General features: G+C 42.9%; 1 protein-coding gene across 4 annotated transcripts in view; it reads left to right on the top strand.

Moving 5' to 3' along the window:
• Positions 1–19,060, top strand: part of MYOF (myoferlin) — a 154,821-nt gene that overhangs the window by 102,928 nt on the left and 32,833 nt on the right. For 3 of the 4 annotated variants that reach the window (XM_022569328.3, XM_022569326.3, XM_089897939.1), the window contains 12 exons: positions 431–545; positions 2,038–2,143; positions 3,676–3,821; positions 5,754–5,927; positions 7,013–7,121; positions 8,203–8,280; positions 10,597–10,778; positions 10,872–11,030; positions 11,156–11,254; positions 12,187–12,348; positions 14,550–14,715; positions 17,905–17,981. In XM_022569328.3, coding sequence (XP_022425036.2) covers positions 431–545; positions 2,038–2,143; positions 3,676–3,821; positions 5,754–5,927; positions 7,013–7,121; positions 8,203–8,280; positions 10,597–10,778; positions 10,872–11,030; positions 11,156–11,254; positions 12,187–12,348; positions 14,550–14,715; positions 17,905–17,981 — 1,573 coding nt within the window. The remainder of the gene's footprint in view (positions 1–430; positions 546–2,037; positions 2,144–3,675; positions 3,822–5,753; positions 5,928–7,012; positions 7,122–8,202; positions 8,281–10,596; positions 10,779–10,871; positions 11,031–11,155; positions 11,255–12,186; positions 12,349–14,549; positions 14,716–17,904; positions 17,982–19,060) is intronic. The other variant, XM_089897938.1, reaches the window with a different exon arrangement.

Raw genomic sequence — 19,060 nt, 5'->3', positions numbered from 1 at the left:
TTTTAAAATAGGTGGAAAGAGGGAAGATGACTCTTTATTCTTTTGAACTGTTAGCCAAGAGTCTTGCTGAGAAAATGCTGAATGGCCCTGACCTGACACAGAAACAGAAGCCTGGTCCCTAGAAGAAGCTGCCCACAATGCTCTTTACCCAGTCCCCACCCTAATTACTGGGCAGGAGCAACTCTGCTGATTTGAGAAGTTCTCTGTAATTTAGGGCTCATTGTTTCAGCGGCCCCTCTTCAAAGGAATGTCAAAAGCTATTAGTGCAAAGAAGAGTTTGGAGTGGAGAACCCAAAGGGGTAGGGTGAGGAGGGAACCGGGGCCACCCCCAGGGTATAGATGTCTCCCCACCATTGGAAATAGGTGGGGTGGTCGGTGACCACCTTTGGTAATGTTTCTCCTTTGGTAACGTGAGCCTCCTGTCCCTCAGCTTGCTGACCGAGGCGGATGCGGGTCACACAGAGTTCACAGATGAATTGTATCAGAACGAGAGTCGCTACCCCCGGGGCGAGTGGAAGCCAGCAGAGGACACCTACACGGATGCGGTGAGTGCAGCTCCAGCTCCGGGGGATAAGCCCTCCTGCGTGAGCTCGGAGAAGCCATCGCTGGATCACCAACCACAAGACGGGGCTGCCCGGTCTCTTCTGCTCCATCTCATGTCCTAAAGCCTTCCCTTTATAACTGGAGCCTCCAAAGCGCATCTGTAATTAATTCCTATAGGAAAGACATGGGGCCTATTTAACTAGATGTTGGTACATGGTAAAGTCTGGGTTGTGAAATTTTTTTTACTATATTTATTATGGAACTAGTTTTTAAAATCATAACAAATTGAATGCTCATGTCTTTAGAATAGTCAAACAGCATAAAAGGAAATTAAAAGTAATTCTTCTCCCTGATCCTTATCCCACCCCCACCCCCAGAGATAACCATTGAACCACTGATAGCAGTTTTCTGTTCCTATACAAATATATAACTTCTTTTTTCCCCCACCTGAATAGAATTGTGTTGTATGCACAGTTCTGCAACTTGTATTTTTCACGTAATATATCTTGGACATCTTTTGATATCAATACATATAGATCTATGAGCCATTTAAAAAATTCCTGCAGAGTGTTTTATTATATGTACCCCTCTATAATTTATTTAACTAATCCTCTCCTTTTGGATATTTAGGGGTTTTCCCCCCAGTCTTTGTTTTTTATAAACAACGTGACAATGAACATCCTTATACATACATTCTTATTCACTTATGAAAGTTTGTCCGTAGGAGAGGCATCTGTTGGCTTGGTCAAGGTTTCAATGCATATAAAATTTTGACAAATATTGGCAAACTACTTCCAAAGAGGTTGTACAAATTTATGTTTCTAGAAATAGCATAGGGGGCTGTTTTTCTAGACACTCACCCTCCCACTTTAACATCTTTGTCAGTACATGAATAGATGGTATCCTGTTGTTATTTCAGTTTTCACACTCTTAAAGTGAAGCTGACTATTTTTCTATGTTTACGGACCTCGTTTATTTCCTTTACTATGAACTTTTTTCATAACTCTATCAGTTTTAATGCAGAACTTAAGTCAATATTTCAAGTAAACTTTGCTCAGTCTTACATGATTAGCATCTACAACCTCCTGTAGCATTACCCCATTCTTGAAGACATGTGTTTTTCATGCTTTATCCATCTCTGATGGGTTCTCTGCAGTATAACCCCTCATAAAGAGTTGCGTCATTTCATAATATTAAGTTGAACCATATGAAATAGCTTATATTTGATCATTTTTGACCTACAAAAACAATTTCCCGTGGTTTAACATAACATATTCCCTAATAGTGGAAGCAGAAAGTATTCTTTAAAAATCTAGTTATTGTTTAGCAATTGTGTATAAATAAAGATTACGGCTTTTTCTGAGAAAGATTGATGTGTATGATGGTATTGAAATGAGTGAGTCTGTAGTTAAGTGTGAGGAATTCTATCTCACCTTTGCATCTTATTTAACACACTATGGCTTCTTTCTCTTCTTTTTTTTTTTTTTTTTTAAGAACGGTGATAAAGCAGCATCACCCAGCGAGCTCACTTGCCCTCCAGGTTGGGAATGGGAAGATGATGCATGGGTCTATGACATTAATCGTGCAGTGGATGAGAGAGGTAACATTTCAGACCTATTACGTGACCAGGGGCTCTCCAGCAATGCCTTGGTTAAAGTCAAGTTTCCTTGGGAGGGAGGAGTCTCACGCCCCTTCGCCTAAGATGACCAGGTCATGTGGTGTTTCCTGTGACTATTCAGACGCAAAATCTGAAGGACAAGCAAGTACTTGGACAGGTGCAGGGTGGGGGGCTGTCAAGAATGAAAGATACAAGGTAACGGGATGCCGGGTGGCTGGACTTTGAGATGCCGGGGATCCAATGAGAATTTGGGAGGGGACTGGAGTTTGGAGCTTCTCTAGTCTAACCATGACATACCCTCCCTGGGAACATCACACTCAGGGGCCCCCTAGCTCAGAAAGAAGAACTGCAAAATGCCTTAAAAGTCACCCTGCTCAGCAGTAATGCAGATTATTGACATAGCTTCTGTTAATGGTATTTATCCTTTTCTTTTTAAACTTTATTTATTTATTTTGGCTGCGTTGGGTCTTCATTGCTGCGCGCGGGCTTTTCTCTAGTTGCTGTGAGCGGGGGCTACTCTTTGTTGCGGTGCGCGGGCTTCTCATTGCCGTGGCTTCTCTTGTTGTGGAGCACGGGCTCCAGGCTCACGAGCTTCAGTAGTTGTGGCATGCGGGCTCAGTAGTTGTGGCTCGCAGGCTCTAGAGCGCAGGCTCAGTCAGTAGTTGTGGCGCACGGACTTAGTTGCTCTGCGGCATGTGGGATCTTCCCAGACCGGGGCTCGAACCCATGTCCCCTGCATTGGCAGGCAGATTCTTAACCACTGCGCCACCAGGGAAGTCCGATATTTATCCTTTTCTACAAATAGTAATCTAAAGTTAAACGAACTAGAACATTTAGAATTATCAAGAGAGAAAATTTGACTTTTAAATTTCTTACAAGAGGGAATAGGACACACGAAAGAACTAGCATTGATAAGGAAGGTTTCAAATAGATTATAAGTTTCTTGATGATCTTGATGCACACACCAGGCCTTTTAATAATAGTTAATGTTTTTTGAGTGCAAACTATTTGCTAATCATGGTCCTAGTGCTTTGCATGCATTATTTTGATTAATTCTTTTGAAAAAGGTATATTTTACCTTTCTGCTGGGGAAATTGGACCATCAGCAGGTTTACTAACTTGCAAGAAACTTTAAAAGTAAACAGCCCCCATGTGGTGATGCAGGGATTTGAAGCCAGGCTGTTGACTACACAGGCCACGCCCTTCATCACTGTCCCCAAATGCCTCTTGCATTGTGCTTTACTCTTAGATGCACTCAATTACCATGAATGACTGGAAGTAGAAACATGGAGGAGAACCCCAGGGCCACAAAGGAAGCTTCTTGAAGAGGGATCCAGGGAAATAGGGCTGTATTCAGTTTGGCTGATGGCAGCAAAGTGATAGGAGCAGTGGCGTTCAGTCATGACAGTAGAGAATGTTGGGGGGCAGACAGTGACCAAATGATTCCTGGAACTTTATTTGGCAATCTGGCAAGTGCATCTCTTTTGGATAACCATTCACAAACTCTGTTCCAGGCTGGGAGTATGGAATTATCATTCCTCCTGATAATAAGCCCAAATCCTGGGTTGCAGCAGAAAAAATGTATCATACTCATAGACGCCGAAGGCTGGTCCGAAAACGCAAGAAAGATTTAACACAAACCACTTCAAGTACTGCAAAGGTAAGAGGAGCAATGGGAGGGAGCTGGGGGCTCCGCCTTCCAGACCACGCAGAACCACGGTTAACTCGGCGACTTCTACAGGAACCATTTACCAGTCAAGGGCCTCATACCCTGCTCAAGGGTTATAAAAGTGTATCTCCGCCCCAAACCTGCTGATTTAGGAACTCTGGGGGTGGAGCCCAGCGTTCCGTGTTTCAGTAAGTCTTCCAGGTGATTCTGAAGCAGGCTGAATAATGAGAACCACTCGAGAGGCAGTAGTAGAAACAAATTATTTTGGTAGCATAATGTAGTAGTGGCAATAGCTCAGGACTTGGAACAAGACACCTGAGGATTCAAATCCTGGCTTCATTTCCTTTCTCATCTGCAAAATGGATATAATATGCATCTAATTAGGGTATTATAGGCTTAAATGGAATAATAATAAATTGAGTGGAAAAATAATACTCATAACAATCATAAGTGGTATGTTCTGTGTGCTTTTTGTGATGGTGGGTCCTGAATATACGTCACCTCCAATCCACAAAATCTGCATTTTTATCCTCATCTTACAGATAATGTTCACAGAGGTTAAATGGATTTGCTTTAGGCCATGTGTCTAGTAAGTGATAAGAGTGTTTGAACCCAGGCTAAGGTCATTCCAAATACGACCTCTTTCTATTCCAAAATGTGCCTGACTCATAGTAGATGTCATGAAGTGTCTTTTTATTAGATAGTGAGCTTTTTGGTACTTCTAAGGTTCCAAAGCTCAGGACCTTGTTCCTAATAAATAATGGAGTAGAATGAATGAGCTAATGAATGAGTATTTGTTTTGTAATCATCCTTATCCTGATAGGGTGAGAAGTTTCTAGAGGCACTTGACTCCCTCCTTCCACATGAGAGCACCGAGGTGAAGTGGAAAGAACACTGAGCCACCAGTCAGAAGACCAGAAACATGGCCCAGTTCTATTCTACCAAAGAGTATTGTTGAGACTTAGATCATGCTCCCTAACCTGTCTCACTCCTGGCTGCGTAAAATATGTTGGTGTCACTAGTAATACTGCCAGAAGGTCAATTATAAGATTGTCCTTGACCTGGGTTTTCTGTTTATTTAAAGTTGAAAAAAATAACCCCTACGTGGAACTCTTATTTCTGAGATCATAAATATTATTCAGTATTATTTTACATCTACTAAATCTAGTCATACTTTTAAGATATTTACATAAAATTTCCACCACTGAAATGTCAGCTACAGGAGGGCAAGGACCCTGTCTTTTACTTCACTGCTTCCTCAGCTCTTAACCCAATACCACACTTAGAGTTACTGAATGAATTGAAAAAAAACACTGAAAACGGAGATAATTATATATAGGTTTTACGATTAAAAGTGCTATCGTCGTTAGATAGTAGTTATTACAGAAGTAATATACCCTGATTTACTTATTAGCTATAGAAGCTATTACCTTAGACAAGACACTTAGACCCTAGGGAGGGTGGTATCGTTTTTTTCCCTCTCTATATAAAATGGACATAATAATATTTTCCAAACTATATCATAATGGCAATGTTCTTATGAGCTAATGAAGTGAGGAAATAGAAAGCAATTTGGAAAAGAATCCATTTGCTTTACCCATTCCCTCATGCCGCTCCCAACCCCTGCTACCAAGTCTGAATAAGGTGCCCCTCCTGATGGTACAGCCACCACTCATTTCATTTCATCTCATCTCATTTCACTTTACTTGCCTGCTTATCTCTCTCTATCCCCCCATTCCATCAGCTCTGCAACGGCAGACAGCCTGTCTATTTTGTTCTTTGTTGTATCCCTGGCTCCTAGCCCAGCACTTTGGCACGGAGTAGATTTTCAATACGTATTTGTTGATCACATAATCTGCTTTATCAATATAAGGAATATTGTTATTATGATTATTATCATTAAATGTTTTACTTCTATTTTAGGCCATGGAAGAACTTAAAGACCAGGAGGGCTGGGAATACGCTTCTTTAATTGGCTGGAAATTTCACTGGAAACAGCGTAGTTCAGATACCTTTCGCCGCAGATGCTGGAGGAGAAAAATGGCTCCTTCGGAGACGCATGGCGCAGCTGCCATCTTTAAACTTGAAGGTGCCCTTGTAAGTAATAAATAGCCAAAATTCAAATCATATTCGCAGAGGGAAAATACATGAGTGTTGGATATAATACCATCGATTCCAGTACTGTAAGACTGCACATAATTTGGGAGAAAGCTGCACATCCTAGGTGCTCAATAATTTTTGTAGAATGAATAGACCATTTACATATGAAAGGTTCTAAGAAGCACGTTTAATATTGTTTCATCTAGCCTTTCCCGAGTGTATCTGTTCCAAAACCTTTGCTTCAGGTGACATCTGTTAACATCCCTTTGGATCATACTTTGGAAACTACAACTGTTCAACAAACAAAGAAAGTTAAATATGCAGATGTGAGGGGAAGGAAAACAGAAGGATGCTTACAAAATTGGGGAACAATTCATATGGAAGCATAATAAAAAGGCAGAGAAGAAAAAAGCACAAAGGTGGAAGGAATGAATAAGAAAGTGGTCATGGTTGATTTAAAACAATGTGGTAGTCAGGGACCATTTTTAGAAATTTGTGTTTGGACACAACCTACTTTTATATTTCTACACAGTGACCCTTCTCTGTTCTTCTTCCACTGCTCTTTTTCCTCCTCCCTTCCTCTTAATCCACTTATGTATCCTTTATGCTCCTCCTTTTTTTTTTTTTTTTTTTTTCTTTCACGGGCAGGGTTTGGTAAACCTGGCCTTGGTGGGTAGAAAGGCTGGCTTCGACTTCCTGCTCTGTCGCTGTCCTGGGCTTTATTCATCGTTTAAAAATGGAGTGATTGGGGCTTCCCTGGTGATGCAGTGGTTGAGAGTCCGCCTGCCGTTGCAGGGGACACGGGTTCGTGCCCTGGTCCGGGAAGATCCCACATACTGCGGAGCGGCTGGGCCCGTGAGCCATGGCCGCTGAGCCTGCGCATCCGGAGCCTGTGCTCCGCAACGGGAGAGGCCACAACAGTGAGAGGCCCACGTACCGCAAAAAAAAAAAAAAAAAAAAAAAAATGGAGTGATTGGATGAAGAAAATCTCTTTTAAAAGCGACCATTCCATTTGTTTGTAATTCTTACCTCTTTGTTTGTTTTTAGGCATTGTTAATTGGTTTTCCTGACTCTTATTTTAGGGTGCAGATACTACCGAGGATGGAGATGAAAAGAGTGTAGAAAAACAGAAACACAGCGCCACTGCTGTGTTTGGAGCAAACACTCCCATTGTTTCCTGTAATTTTGACAGTAAGTTTTAAACATGTATTTGTGTTTTTCACTTCTATGACGTTCATCTCAAGGAAACTCTTTGAATTCACCAAATATGATCGATAAAAATCCCTTTATGCAAACGTGACTTTCATTTTCATCACTTGATGGAGACGATTTTTTAAAATACAGTTTTCAAAATTATATTTGGGGTAGAGGGTGGTCAAATCATTGATTTCAACATAATCTGTCTGACATGTACTCATCTACCTATTAAGCTCCAGCAAAAGATTATTCTAATTGGAAAAAATGTTCAAAAAGTTAAGGTTGGTTTCAATGATAACCTTCAGGAATTTTGGAAGCAGACCTACTCTGTAATAATAATAGCAAATACTCATATAAGTCTTAGCATGTGCCAGGCACTCTACATATATTAACTCATTTAATTCTTACAGCTACCCTAGAAGGTAAGCACTATTACTGGCCCTAGTTTTACAGGAGGAAACCAAGTGCAGAAAGATTAAATAACTTGACCAAGATCTTATAGCCTGTAAGCACTACAGACAAGATTTGAACTCAAGTAGTCTGGTTCCCAGAATCTGTGTAATGAATCAAAATGCTCCCCTGCCTCTCAAGTTATGTGTGTTTGCAGGGGCAGGGAGGGGTGGCAGCGTAGTGGGGAGGGTCGTATATGCATTCATACAATAACGATAAGGAGTATAAAGTCTTTGAAATATCAGAGAAACGTTTAGCAGATAACTGTTTCCTAGATCTGGTGTTGAAATGGTCTGGAAAGCCCTATTTCTGTAACTCCTAGAGACCAAGTGTCATTTTAAAGGTCGGCGATGACAAGCAGTACCCTAAATCCAGGTAGTTTACACCAGGAGTATGTTCTCGTGATTGACACACTTGCATTGAGCTTCCTGTAGTACTTTTTAAATAAGTTTCATTTTGCAGGAGACAGAATTACTTTAGGAAGACATGTCATCACCACTGTATATGTGTTCTTTACCGTGGGGAAATAGATTTGGGTAACCCATTTATCTGAAACATATATTATCTCCAAATAGAAATACAGTGTTCTGTTTCTTGTAAGTAACCTCCATCCTGTTGTTTTTAGGAGTCTACATTTACCATCTGCGTTGCTATATCTATCAAGCCAGAAACCTCATGGCTCTAGACAAGGATAGCTTTTCAGGTAAAGGGAAAATGTCTCCATCTCACATGTTACTACACAGCAGGCTAGCTTGATTCTACTTTTCATCAAGTGGATGCTTTGAGTTATTTCTCACAACAACAAAAAGCCTTTCTGTATTGAGAGTAGTTTGATATGCATCAAGTCAGTTGCTCAGCCATTAGATACTCGCTGAGTACGCCGAGCATGGTTGCTGAGTGCTGGAGAAGATTCATGGTCTTTTAATACTACTAATCATTAATCGATTAAGTGATTAAAAAAACAGCTTAAGAAAAGCAGTTTCTGCTTTCTGTTTATAGCTGTGTTTTTACCCCTGGGCTCTTGGGTTAATTGGTAAGTCCTCACCTTTATATATATATATATATATATATTTTTTTTTTTAGATGTTGCGGGTAGGAGTTTATTAATTAATTAATTAATTTTTGCTATGTTGCGTCTTCGTTTCTGTGCGAGGGCTTTCTCTAGTTGTGGCAAGCGGGGGCCACTCTTCATCGCGATGCACGGGCCTCTCACTATGGCGACCTCTCTTGTTGCGGAGCACAGGCTCCAGACGCGCAGGCTCAGTAGTTGTGGCACACGGGCCCAGTTGCTCCGCGGCATGTGGGATCCTCCCAGACCAGGGCTCAAACCTGTGTCCCCTGCATTAGCAGGCAGATTCTCAACCACTGCGCCACCAGGGAAGCCCAATATATATATATTTTTTGTAGCTCTCTTAAGTTGACAAAAAGATCCCCAGATCACCCATTCCCCTACTTTGGAGTCCATCTTGACCTCCTCTGCTGCCTGCTCCCCAATTCCCAGCACCATCAAACCATGAGGCTTCATCACCCCTCACACTGACACCCCAGCTGCTTTTGTTGCCTTTGGACTGGTTCTAAGAGGAAGGTTCTGGGCGCCTGCTGCTGGGGGATTTGTGCTGTTGCTAGTGGGACCATGAATAGTTCCTGGGCTCCCTGGGCTATAGGGGGAGCATTCTACTTCAGGACCTGAAGGCCATCAGAGCTACCCTGGGGCTTCTATGGAAACAGCTCTAAGAGCAGTTACCTGACACTCCAGCATGCTTACATCAATTGTGAGGTATGTTCCGAGCACTAATATTAACCAACATATGTGAATGGTTTCCTTTTCTCACAAATTAAAGCAGATTCAAGGTTCTCTCTGTAATACACATCTCCAAAATGGTTTTTGAAGACATTTTTGAATATTCACCACCAGGGGGCACTCAATCATTGAAAGTCAAAGTTAATTTCTCGACTAAAGTTGCATAAAACTCTAAGCACATTCCTTGCAGTTTGAGATAAAAGATACATCATCAGGACAAAAGCAAGGAATCCCATTCATAAGATGCTGCAATGCTAAAAGCCAGGCACCCTTTTAGCTTATGCAAAAGCTTCAAGTTAGACAGCAGGGTATTGCTCAGACAGGACAGCTCCCAAGCAATTGCAAAAAGGTTTGGTGAAATTATTTAGCATGGAGGAGAAATGGATTACTTCTTTTTTTTTTTTCTTATCTTTTTTCAGCTTTATTGAGATATAGTTGACAATATAGTTGTAATATATTTAAAGTGTACAACGTGGTGATTTGATACATGTACACATTGTGGAAGGATTTCCACAACATTCATCGTCTCTCATACTTACCTGTTTTGTGAGTGTGTGAGAACACTTAAGTTCTACTTTCTTAGCAAATTTCAATTATACAAAATTTCAATTATACAATACAGTGTTAGCTGCAGTCACCATGTTATACAGTAGATCCTCAGACCTGATTCATCTTGTAGGTGAAATTTACACCCTTTCACTAACTTCTCTCCATTTCCCCTGCCCCCAGCCACCCTGAGGGCACCATTCTACTGCCTGTTTCTATGAGTTCGACTTTTTTTGTTTGTTTCACATATAAGTGATACCATGTAGTATTTGTGTTTCTCTGTCTGGCTTATTTCACTTAGCATAATGCCCTCTAGGTTCATCCATGTTGTCACAAATGGCAAAATTTCCTTCTTTTTTAAAGCTGAATTATATTTCATAGTGTGTATCTATCTATATTTTCTTCTTTATTCATCTATAGGTTGGCTTTCATTTCTTCGGTGGTTTACTTTGCTGCACAGAACCTTTTTTAGTTTGATGTTGTCCTACTTGTTTATTTTTGCTTTTGCTGCCTTTGCTTTTGGTGTCAAATTCAAAAAACCACAGCCAAGCCAGTGTCAAGGAGCCTACCCCTATATTTTCTTCCAGGAGTTTTACCATTTCAGACTTCAGCTATGGCCATGGTTTTACCATGTCAGACTTCAGCCATGGTTATTCTTTTTTTCTGTTTTAGATCCATATGCTCATGTCTCCTTTCTTCATCGAAGTAAAACCACCGAGATCATCCACTCAACCCTGAATCCTACTTGGGACCAAACAATTATATTTGATGAAATTGAAATTTATGGGGAACCCCAAACAGTCCTACAGAACCCACCCAAGGTTGTCATTGAACTTTTTGACAATGACCAAGTGGTAGGTAATTGAGAATTTCTAAGATGGCTAGGGGAATGATGGCGATTTATAGGGATGTTTGTTGGGGAATTTAAGGATTGCTTGTTTCTCTAGGGCAAAGATGAGTTTTTAGGACGAAGCATGTGCTCTCCTCTGGTGAAACTAAACTCAGAAATGGACATCACACCCAAACTTCTCTGGTACCCAGTAATGAATGGAGACAAAACCTGTGGGGATGTCCTTGTAACTGCAGAGCTGATCCTGAGGCACAAGGTACTTACTGAGTTCTCACTCATCTATTTTTTTCAGAGTAGCCAATCAAAACACTTGTTTACAGCTCCAGGCACTATTTACTTGAACTAAAGGGAGGCATTGACATTTCCATGTTTGTTTCACAGGATGGCTCCAACCTTCCCATTCTTCCCTCGCAAAGGGCACCAAGTCTGTACATGGTCCCCCAGGGCATCAGGCCTGTGGTTCAGCTCACTGCTGTTGAGGTATGCTGCTCACTTTGTTTTACTGATCAACTCAAATGGATGTGTCTATAGAAATGGAATCTTTCGTCTAGGAATGGAATCTTGCTGCATCTTCTCTTGCTGTCTCCAGTTTCCTATAGAATTTGTCTAAAAAATTGAAATATTCATGGAAATAGAATGCTTGTCAAAGCAATAAAAACAAGTCAATCCCAACATTTCTGAGGGAATCTAGAATTCCCATTTACTGGGAGCCAGTGGATTTCTAAGTTTCCTGTGTCAACTGGAGAACTGGGAGAGAGGAGACGGACTCAGAGCAGTGTGTCTTTATGTGCAGAGAAAAGGGGACCTCAGAGGGAGGTATAGGGAGGGAAGGGAGGAATGAGAAATGCTGACATGTCAGAGCAGATATATAGACGGAAGGAGCCTGATGGACAGCGTCCTGCCTACTATTGAGGGCTCTCCCTCTGTCCAGTCAAGCACCTGTTACCTGGAGATTTCCGTTCTTGGGGTCTTGCTAAGACTGAGGCAGATGACTTTAAACAACAGCTCTTATTTTTTACTTAGTGCCTGCATGTCAGTCACTGTGTTGAGAAGTTTACACTTGATCCTCAGAATAACCCATGATAGGTAATGCTCTCAGCCCCGTCTGCAGATGAGACAGAGGTTACTAACTGGCCAGAGTTCTCAGAGCTGTGATATGGCGCAGCCAGGATTGGATCCCTACACTCTTATCCCTCTGCTTTTCAGCAGCTCAGGTAGGAGAGGTAAATGGGCAAAACCGCTTTCTCTGTATGACCTCCAGGTTTTCTAGAGTGACATTCTCAGAGATGTGAGGCAAATCTGTACAAGTCAATCTTAAAGAATTTACCAGTTATTAAGACAGGATTTTTCCTTTTGAATATTATTTTTAATATGTTGGGTTTCCTTCCCTTCTCTTTACATTGTTTTCTTAGATTCTAGCTTGGGGCTTAAGAAATATGAAAAACTACCAGATGGCTTCTGTCACCTCCCCCAGTCTCATTGTGGAGTGCGGAGGGGAAAGGGTAGAATCAGTGGTGATCAAAAACCTGAAGAAGACGCCCAACTTCCCAAGTTCTGTTCTCTTCATGAAAGTGGTACTGTATCGAGACTCTATAATAGTTCATGTCTGTTGAATAGCTGATTTGTACTTGAAAATGAATATATACAAATCACACACATACTTTATATATATATATTTCCAAAGTCTGTAGTTTATATATTTCCAGTCTGACAACAAATAGAAAAACCCTGCCTTGCAGACAGCATGTCAGTGACTTTTCCCCCTTAGATTCTCACACTGTAGTGATGGTTTCTTAAAGCTTCAAACAACCCCAGTGACACAGAAGTATCTACGAGCAATACTAATATATTTCTCCAGTAAACTGTCCATCTAGTCAGCTCTCTGTAACAGGCTCTTGGTCAATCCCCCAAGAGCGGAATATTAACCCCCAGGCCCTGCAGGTGTACATGGACCACAACCCTCTGGATAGCGACTGGCTGGCTGGGGAAGGGCAGCTGTGGGGTGATGGGGCCATGTCCTAAGAGCCCATGACTGTGCCCTGCCTCCACGTGTCCCTGGGTTGGTGCCACTTTGTTCCATCAAAGTTACCCTCTGGTTATTAGAAAGGCACCAGCCTCAGATCTGGTTCACAGGCCTCCATCATAGACCCTATAATACATTGGAGCAAGAAGAGGTTACTCTGTCTTTCCGTTTTTTTTTTTTTTTTTTTTTTGCGGTACGCGCCGTGGCCCCTCCCGTTGCGGAGCGCAGGCTCAGCGGCCATGGCTCACGGGCCTAGCCACTCCGCGGCATGTGGGATCTTCCCGGACCGGGGCACGAACACACGTCCCCTGCATCGGCAGGTGGACTCTCAACCCCTACGCCACCGAGGAAGCCCCGTCTTTCCGTTTTTAAAGCAGTTAAATCCTTAACTTTTTAAAAAGAAAAAAAATCTTTATTTTTTACTCTACTATACAAAGCGTTAAGAAATAAAGGCATTTCTTCAGTTTAGTGGGATGGAAGGTCCAGAACCTTCCCATTTCTTTCCCCACCCCAGTCATTTTTCTGCCCTTGGGGTCGCCAGCACACCACTCTTGAACTGTAGGGTCTTGGAGCTTAACTTCTCCAATCACAGATGAGGCAGCTGAGGCCTGGAGAGGGGAGCCACCTTATGCAAGTTCTGTAGTGAGTGCCAGGCCCCGCGTGCTGTGCTGCAGTGACTCTGTCGAGTTTGCAAGAGTGCCAGGCCCCGCGTGCTGTGCTGCAGTGACTCTGTCGAGTTTGCAGCAGTAGCTACACAGAGCTCGGTGCTGGCTGCATTCACACTCCCTGCATTAAGTCTTCAACCCTGCAGGGCAGGCATTTTCACCCCTCTTATGTGTGCTTTGGAGGAAACTGCGATGTTAAGTGATTTACACAAGGGGACACAGCTAGCAAGTGGGTGGCCAGAGTTTGGACTTAAGGTCCCTCCAACTTCAAAGCCAATACTTTTCCCCTTGCGATGCTACAGATGAGCGCCACCTGGAAGCTCCGAGCCAGAATCCCAGAGTGATCCCCTGGGCCACTCGACCCATCCTTGTTCCGTCCCCAGCCCCTTCCCCACCTCCCAAGCTCTAGCCTGGAATCTAGCCTCAGTCAGCAGAGGTGAGGAAAGCCACTCAGTTGATCCCAGCTTCTCTTCCTGTGTGAAGACGAAGGTGGAAATCATCTGAACCACGCACCAGGCAGACCCGAGACCAGCCCGTGATTCCCCAATCAGACAATGTCACCAAGGTTACCAAATTCCATATAGAGGAACCAGGAGGCATGGAGGAAAAATGAGCATCCCATTTTGGCATTGAACTTCCAGGGCTGAAAGACTCTCAAGCCACAGTTATCTCCCGTGAAGGTTCAGTTTTATCTCGATCTAAATTTTAACTAATTCTAGCTAAATGCTGACTTCACATCCTGTTACAGAGCAGAGCCAGGTGCTAAGGTACAGTGCCAAGCACTTCACATATATTAATCCAGCACCCCTACTCTTATTAAGGAGATCACTGGGACAGAGAAGAGTTCCCTAAGATCCTGCAGCTGTCGGTGGCAGAGCCAGGGTTTGATCCTGGCTCGGAGCTCAGGCCCTTCAGCTTCAGGCTGCTTGCTTGGCATGTACATTACTGAACTGCTCGCTGTGGGTCCCAGGGGCTACACCAAATGGGCAGAAAGAGCCTGGGTTGGTCCCTTTGGGGGAGTTAATTGGCAAAGCTGCCCTTGTCAGGTCTTAAACAGAAAAGTGACACCTACCTCTATGACCCCCAGTTCTTGCCCAAGGAGGAACTGTACATGCCTCCGCTGGTGATCAAGGTCATCGACCACCGGCAGTTTGGGCGCAAGCCCGTTGTGGGCCAGTGCACCATTGACCGCCTGGACCGCTTTCGCTGCGACCCTTACGCAGGAAAGGAGGACATCGTGCCACAGCTAAAAGGTAAATGCAAGTCTCTAAATAGCATCTTGGGACTTTTCATGTTGAGTTGATTTAATCTTTGCAAACTCTCAAAGTAACTACTCATTGTCCAGATTTTGCAGATGAGGAAACAGCTTGATTTACAGCACGCTGTGTAACTTTCCCAAGGTAATATAGTTAGTAAGTGGCAGAGCTACCCTTGAATCCTGGCCTTGTTTGAGGGGACCCAATGCTCAAGCTATTACTTTCTGAATTGTCCTGCTCCTGGATGAACATGCTTTTTTGTATCATCCAGCAGAGAAGGCAAGACAATGGGTGATTGCAGTTTGCTGTGATAAGTTTTTTTTTTTAATTAATTTATTTATTTTTGGCTGCGTTGGGTCTTCATTGCTGTGCGCAGGCTTTCTGTAGTTGCAGCGAGCGGGGGCTACTCTTCCTTGCGGTGCGCGGGCTTCTCGTTGCAGTGGCTTCTCTTGTTGCAGAGCACAGGCTCTAAGCGTGTGCGGACTTCAGTAGTTGTGGCACGCAGGCTCAGTAGTTGTGGCTTGCAGGCTCTAGAGTGCAGGCTCAGTAGTTGTGCACACGGGCTTAGTTGCTCTGCGGCATGTGGGATCTTCCCGGACCAGGGATCGAACTCGTGTCCCCTGCATTGGCAGGCTGATCCTTAACCACTGCGCCACCAGGGAAGTCCTGTGATAAATATTTTGATGGGGAAATACAGCGGCCCCTCCGTAAGCACTGAAGGAGTGGGGGATTTTTATTTTAAGTTGCTTTCCATCTATTGTCCTGCCTCATTAATGCATCACAACATTGTTGTGATATAATTTGAAAAATATGATTTCATTGTTATCTATCGAAGAAAAAATGACACCTGCTTGAGTTTAAATTGCTGGCCTTGGGTCACATAATTAATAAGTGATAGAGCAGAGTATAATACTTACTTTTGGGTTCTATACTAAATAATAACTAATGAATAGCATTTTGCTCTTGTTTATTCAAGAATTACTAGTTTTTTAATTTACCATGTGGCAGCGACTGTTAGGGGCTGGGGACTGGGTCCCATCCGTGAACAAGATCCCAGAGCCCCTAGGCTCATAAGATTAAGCCCAGTGGAGAATTGACACCCATTCATCTGATCGTTGGTAGCCTCCAAACTGAAACAGATGTCTTCTATTTGAGAGCTGTTCTGCTAACCAGTTCTATTTAATCTTCCACACGGTTTGGTATTGATTTTACAGAGCCTCTGAAGCTCATCTGCTGTGTGGGTCTGAGCATCCTGTATCCCTGATTCAGAGAAGAGAGAAAAAAATTCACAGTCACACTTGAGCAAAACCCTACATGTGTTTATCCATACATTTCCCATGGAAAGCATTTTTGTGCTGAGTTGATGGTGCCTAAAACAGCAACATTTTTATAACATCAAGGATTAATGTAACTGCAGGCATTCTTTTATCTGGGGTTACTTAATGGAGAGAAACTGTTTTCCTAGTGTTTTTCCTATTGCTTTCATGAGAGAAAGTTCTTTGACACAAATATGTGAAATCATGAGGAAGGTACAAATGCTGCAGATTTTCTCTGGCCCCAGAATCGCTTGCGTAGACCTACTTGTGTCTATGGGTCAGGGTTAGGCAGAGGTCTCCTGGTTCATGATTCTTTGTAGTTAGTGTGAAGTGAGGTCAAGCCTTCAGAAAGCCCCTGAAGAGGAAAATCCCTAAGGTGTATGGGGAGCGCAGTGTTCCCAAGGCCAGAATCTGTTATTTTAGATCAATCTGATAGTTTCTTAAAACCAAACTGAGGTAAGAGTTGAGGAATGTACTTGGTTGGCCTAACGTTGGAAGCACACAGAATAACTTTCCTCCTGTCCCCGAGGCTTTGTTTACATGAGGATTGTAAAGTGGAGAAATGATAATATAGGAAGGAACTTGCATGCAGTTGTGTTCCGGCACGCCTTCCCACCTGGCTGTCCTGTTCCGTGTTGCTGCAGTTGTTGGGAGTTGGAGGGGAGCTATCTTGGAAGCCTAGAGACTTCTGATAGATCTGGGGGGTGCCACCTAGCAACAGCATAGCAACTGGCATATCATAGATGCTCAATAAATGTCAGTCTCCTCTGCTTCCCGGGTGTTCCCCTGATCATTTCTCTGACATTTACTAAGGGCCTACTTTGCTCTGGGCTCTGGTATGACGGTTAAAACACAAGCTTTGGGGTCAGACAGACCCAGATTACTCACTTTCACTTGTGATTGTTTAACTGGAAGCAAATGATTTGCTTTCTCTTAGCCTCAGTTTGTTTGTTTTTTAACCTCTATAATGGGTATAATGCCACATATGCACATATTCTACAGGATTTTTGAGGGGTTAAATGAGATCATGTATGTAAACAGGTTGCCCACTGCCTGGCACATGGTAGGCGCCTAAAAAATGTGTTTTCCCTCCTTCATATCCTATACATCAAATGCTGGGTTAAACACAAAGTTCTTTTGGCTTGGCAGAGTTTGTTCTGTCTGAGTTCTGCCCTCCTGTTGAATGTCTGGCTGCCTGATGCCTTCTTCCATAAAGGGTAGCTGTACCTCTCATCCCACCCGGCCCCAGGCTGAGGCTTCAGCACCCCCTTCAGCTGAACCGAACCTGGTGAGCCCAGGGGCTGCTCCTGAGCCCTTGCTCTAACCTCACCATCCAGAGCCACAAATATTCTGGGAATTATTTAAAGCCAAGATGTGTGCCTTTTCCCTCTGTGTACACTGTGAGAGCCAAGCTGAATGAGCCACTGCAACTTCAGCCCTGAAATGTGCAACTATTCACCCTGCTTTGCTTTTCTGTGTCTTACAACAGATTCCATGAAAAGGAAGCTCCTTTGGTGTAGCTCCCCCCAGCCCCCATTGCCCCGACCTCACTCCTACATTCTCTAAAGACATGTGTTGACACAATTCTTTTTTCAGCATTTCCTGTGTACAGGATTGGGCTAATTGTCTGAGATAAAAGAAAAAAATGGGCCATAAAATCCCCTTAAAAATGTCTAAAACTGTATCATATTTTGGGAAAAGCAATGAATTGGGTTATTTTTCTGCATTCAGACGTGGTCTTCTCCATTTAGTAAGTCTCGTCCAGGAGCAAACTCTACCTTCCACTGTGTGGCTGTTGAACTTGAACTTGGAGTAGAATGTTCACCACTATATTTTTGTAAGCATCTTAGATTATGAAATTGTCTTGCAGCCTCCTTTTTGTCTACCCCACCCTGCCGGGACATCGTTATTGAAATAGAAGACACCAAACCATTACTGGCATCAAAGGTAGGCTTCAGAACCGATCATTGGATGATGTCAGTTTTATCTTCCAGGCATCTAAGCATTAGGTGAATTCAGTCAAACAACCATTCAGTGCAACTAAAATAAAATAACAAACCAGCTTATCACGGTAAAAAACCTGAATCTTACACTGTGTGGACTCATGTCCTCTACGGTGACATTGTGTGGACTCATGACCTCTACCCTCAGTCACCCAGGATACTTAAAATATACTCAGACCCGTGCTCCACTCTCCATGAGGGAGAGGGATCTAGACAACAGTAAATTTAAAAATCTCCCCAAGTGATTCTAATGTGCAGGCAGGTCTGAGGACCTTTAGTGTGGACAGTCTGAATGATATCATTTGCAAGAAAGAGAAATTTCAGGAGCAAATACACAGCACCACAACGTTCAGAAGAGGGATGCATGTAGCACACTAGTTTTTTCCGCTACATGAAACAGAAGTGTCATGAGTTTTTAATGACCCTATTTGTCAGTGTATGGGATATCCCCGACTTTTATATTCACTGTGGTTTTCCAAATCAAGAAATTGGTGGAAATGCTCATTCAGGACCCTATGTTAAAACCATTCCGGCCAGTTCGACAGGAAGGAGAGGGAAAAAAAAAGTTCCCAGCCCAGAAAAAAGAAAACATCAGCTATCTCCCCGTTTCTGTTGGCATTCACGAGGGACTTTCACAGCATGTTTTAATGTGCAAGCTGGCCGAAAAGTGCACATGATTGCACTTTAACGTGTTATGTCCACAAACAGCGCCTTTAAAGAAATCCACTTTCTTCCCACTGCATTAAACTCACTAACAATTGGACCGTCCTAAATGTGGGCTCTACAGGCAGCACTGCGTAGCAGCGTGTTTGATTCTATTCCCTGAGAATCCTCCACAGTCAGAAATGACAATAGCAAATATGCAAAACCACTGTGTTCACTTTATAAACAACCCCAAATATTCCCAATAAAACAGTAGTAGCCGAGGACGAAGCTAAGTATAATATACTTAAGATCTTTTACGTACATTTTCACAACAACTCTGGGAAAAGCCAGTTTAAGATCCTGCTCCGTAATCAGCCC

Source organism: Delphinapterus leucas, chromosome 16 (assembly GCF_059928025.1).
Source record: "Delphinapterus leucas isolate spDelLeu-1000000601 "Yukka" chromosome 16, BTC_Dleu_Yukka2, whole genome shotgun sequence".
Lineage (NCBI taxonomy): Eukaryota > Metazoa > Chordata > Mammalia > Artiodactyla > Monodontidae > Delphinapterus > Delphinapterus leucas.
Note: the sequence above shows the minus strand (reverse complement) of the source record. Positions and strands in the feature narration are given on the sequence as shown.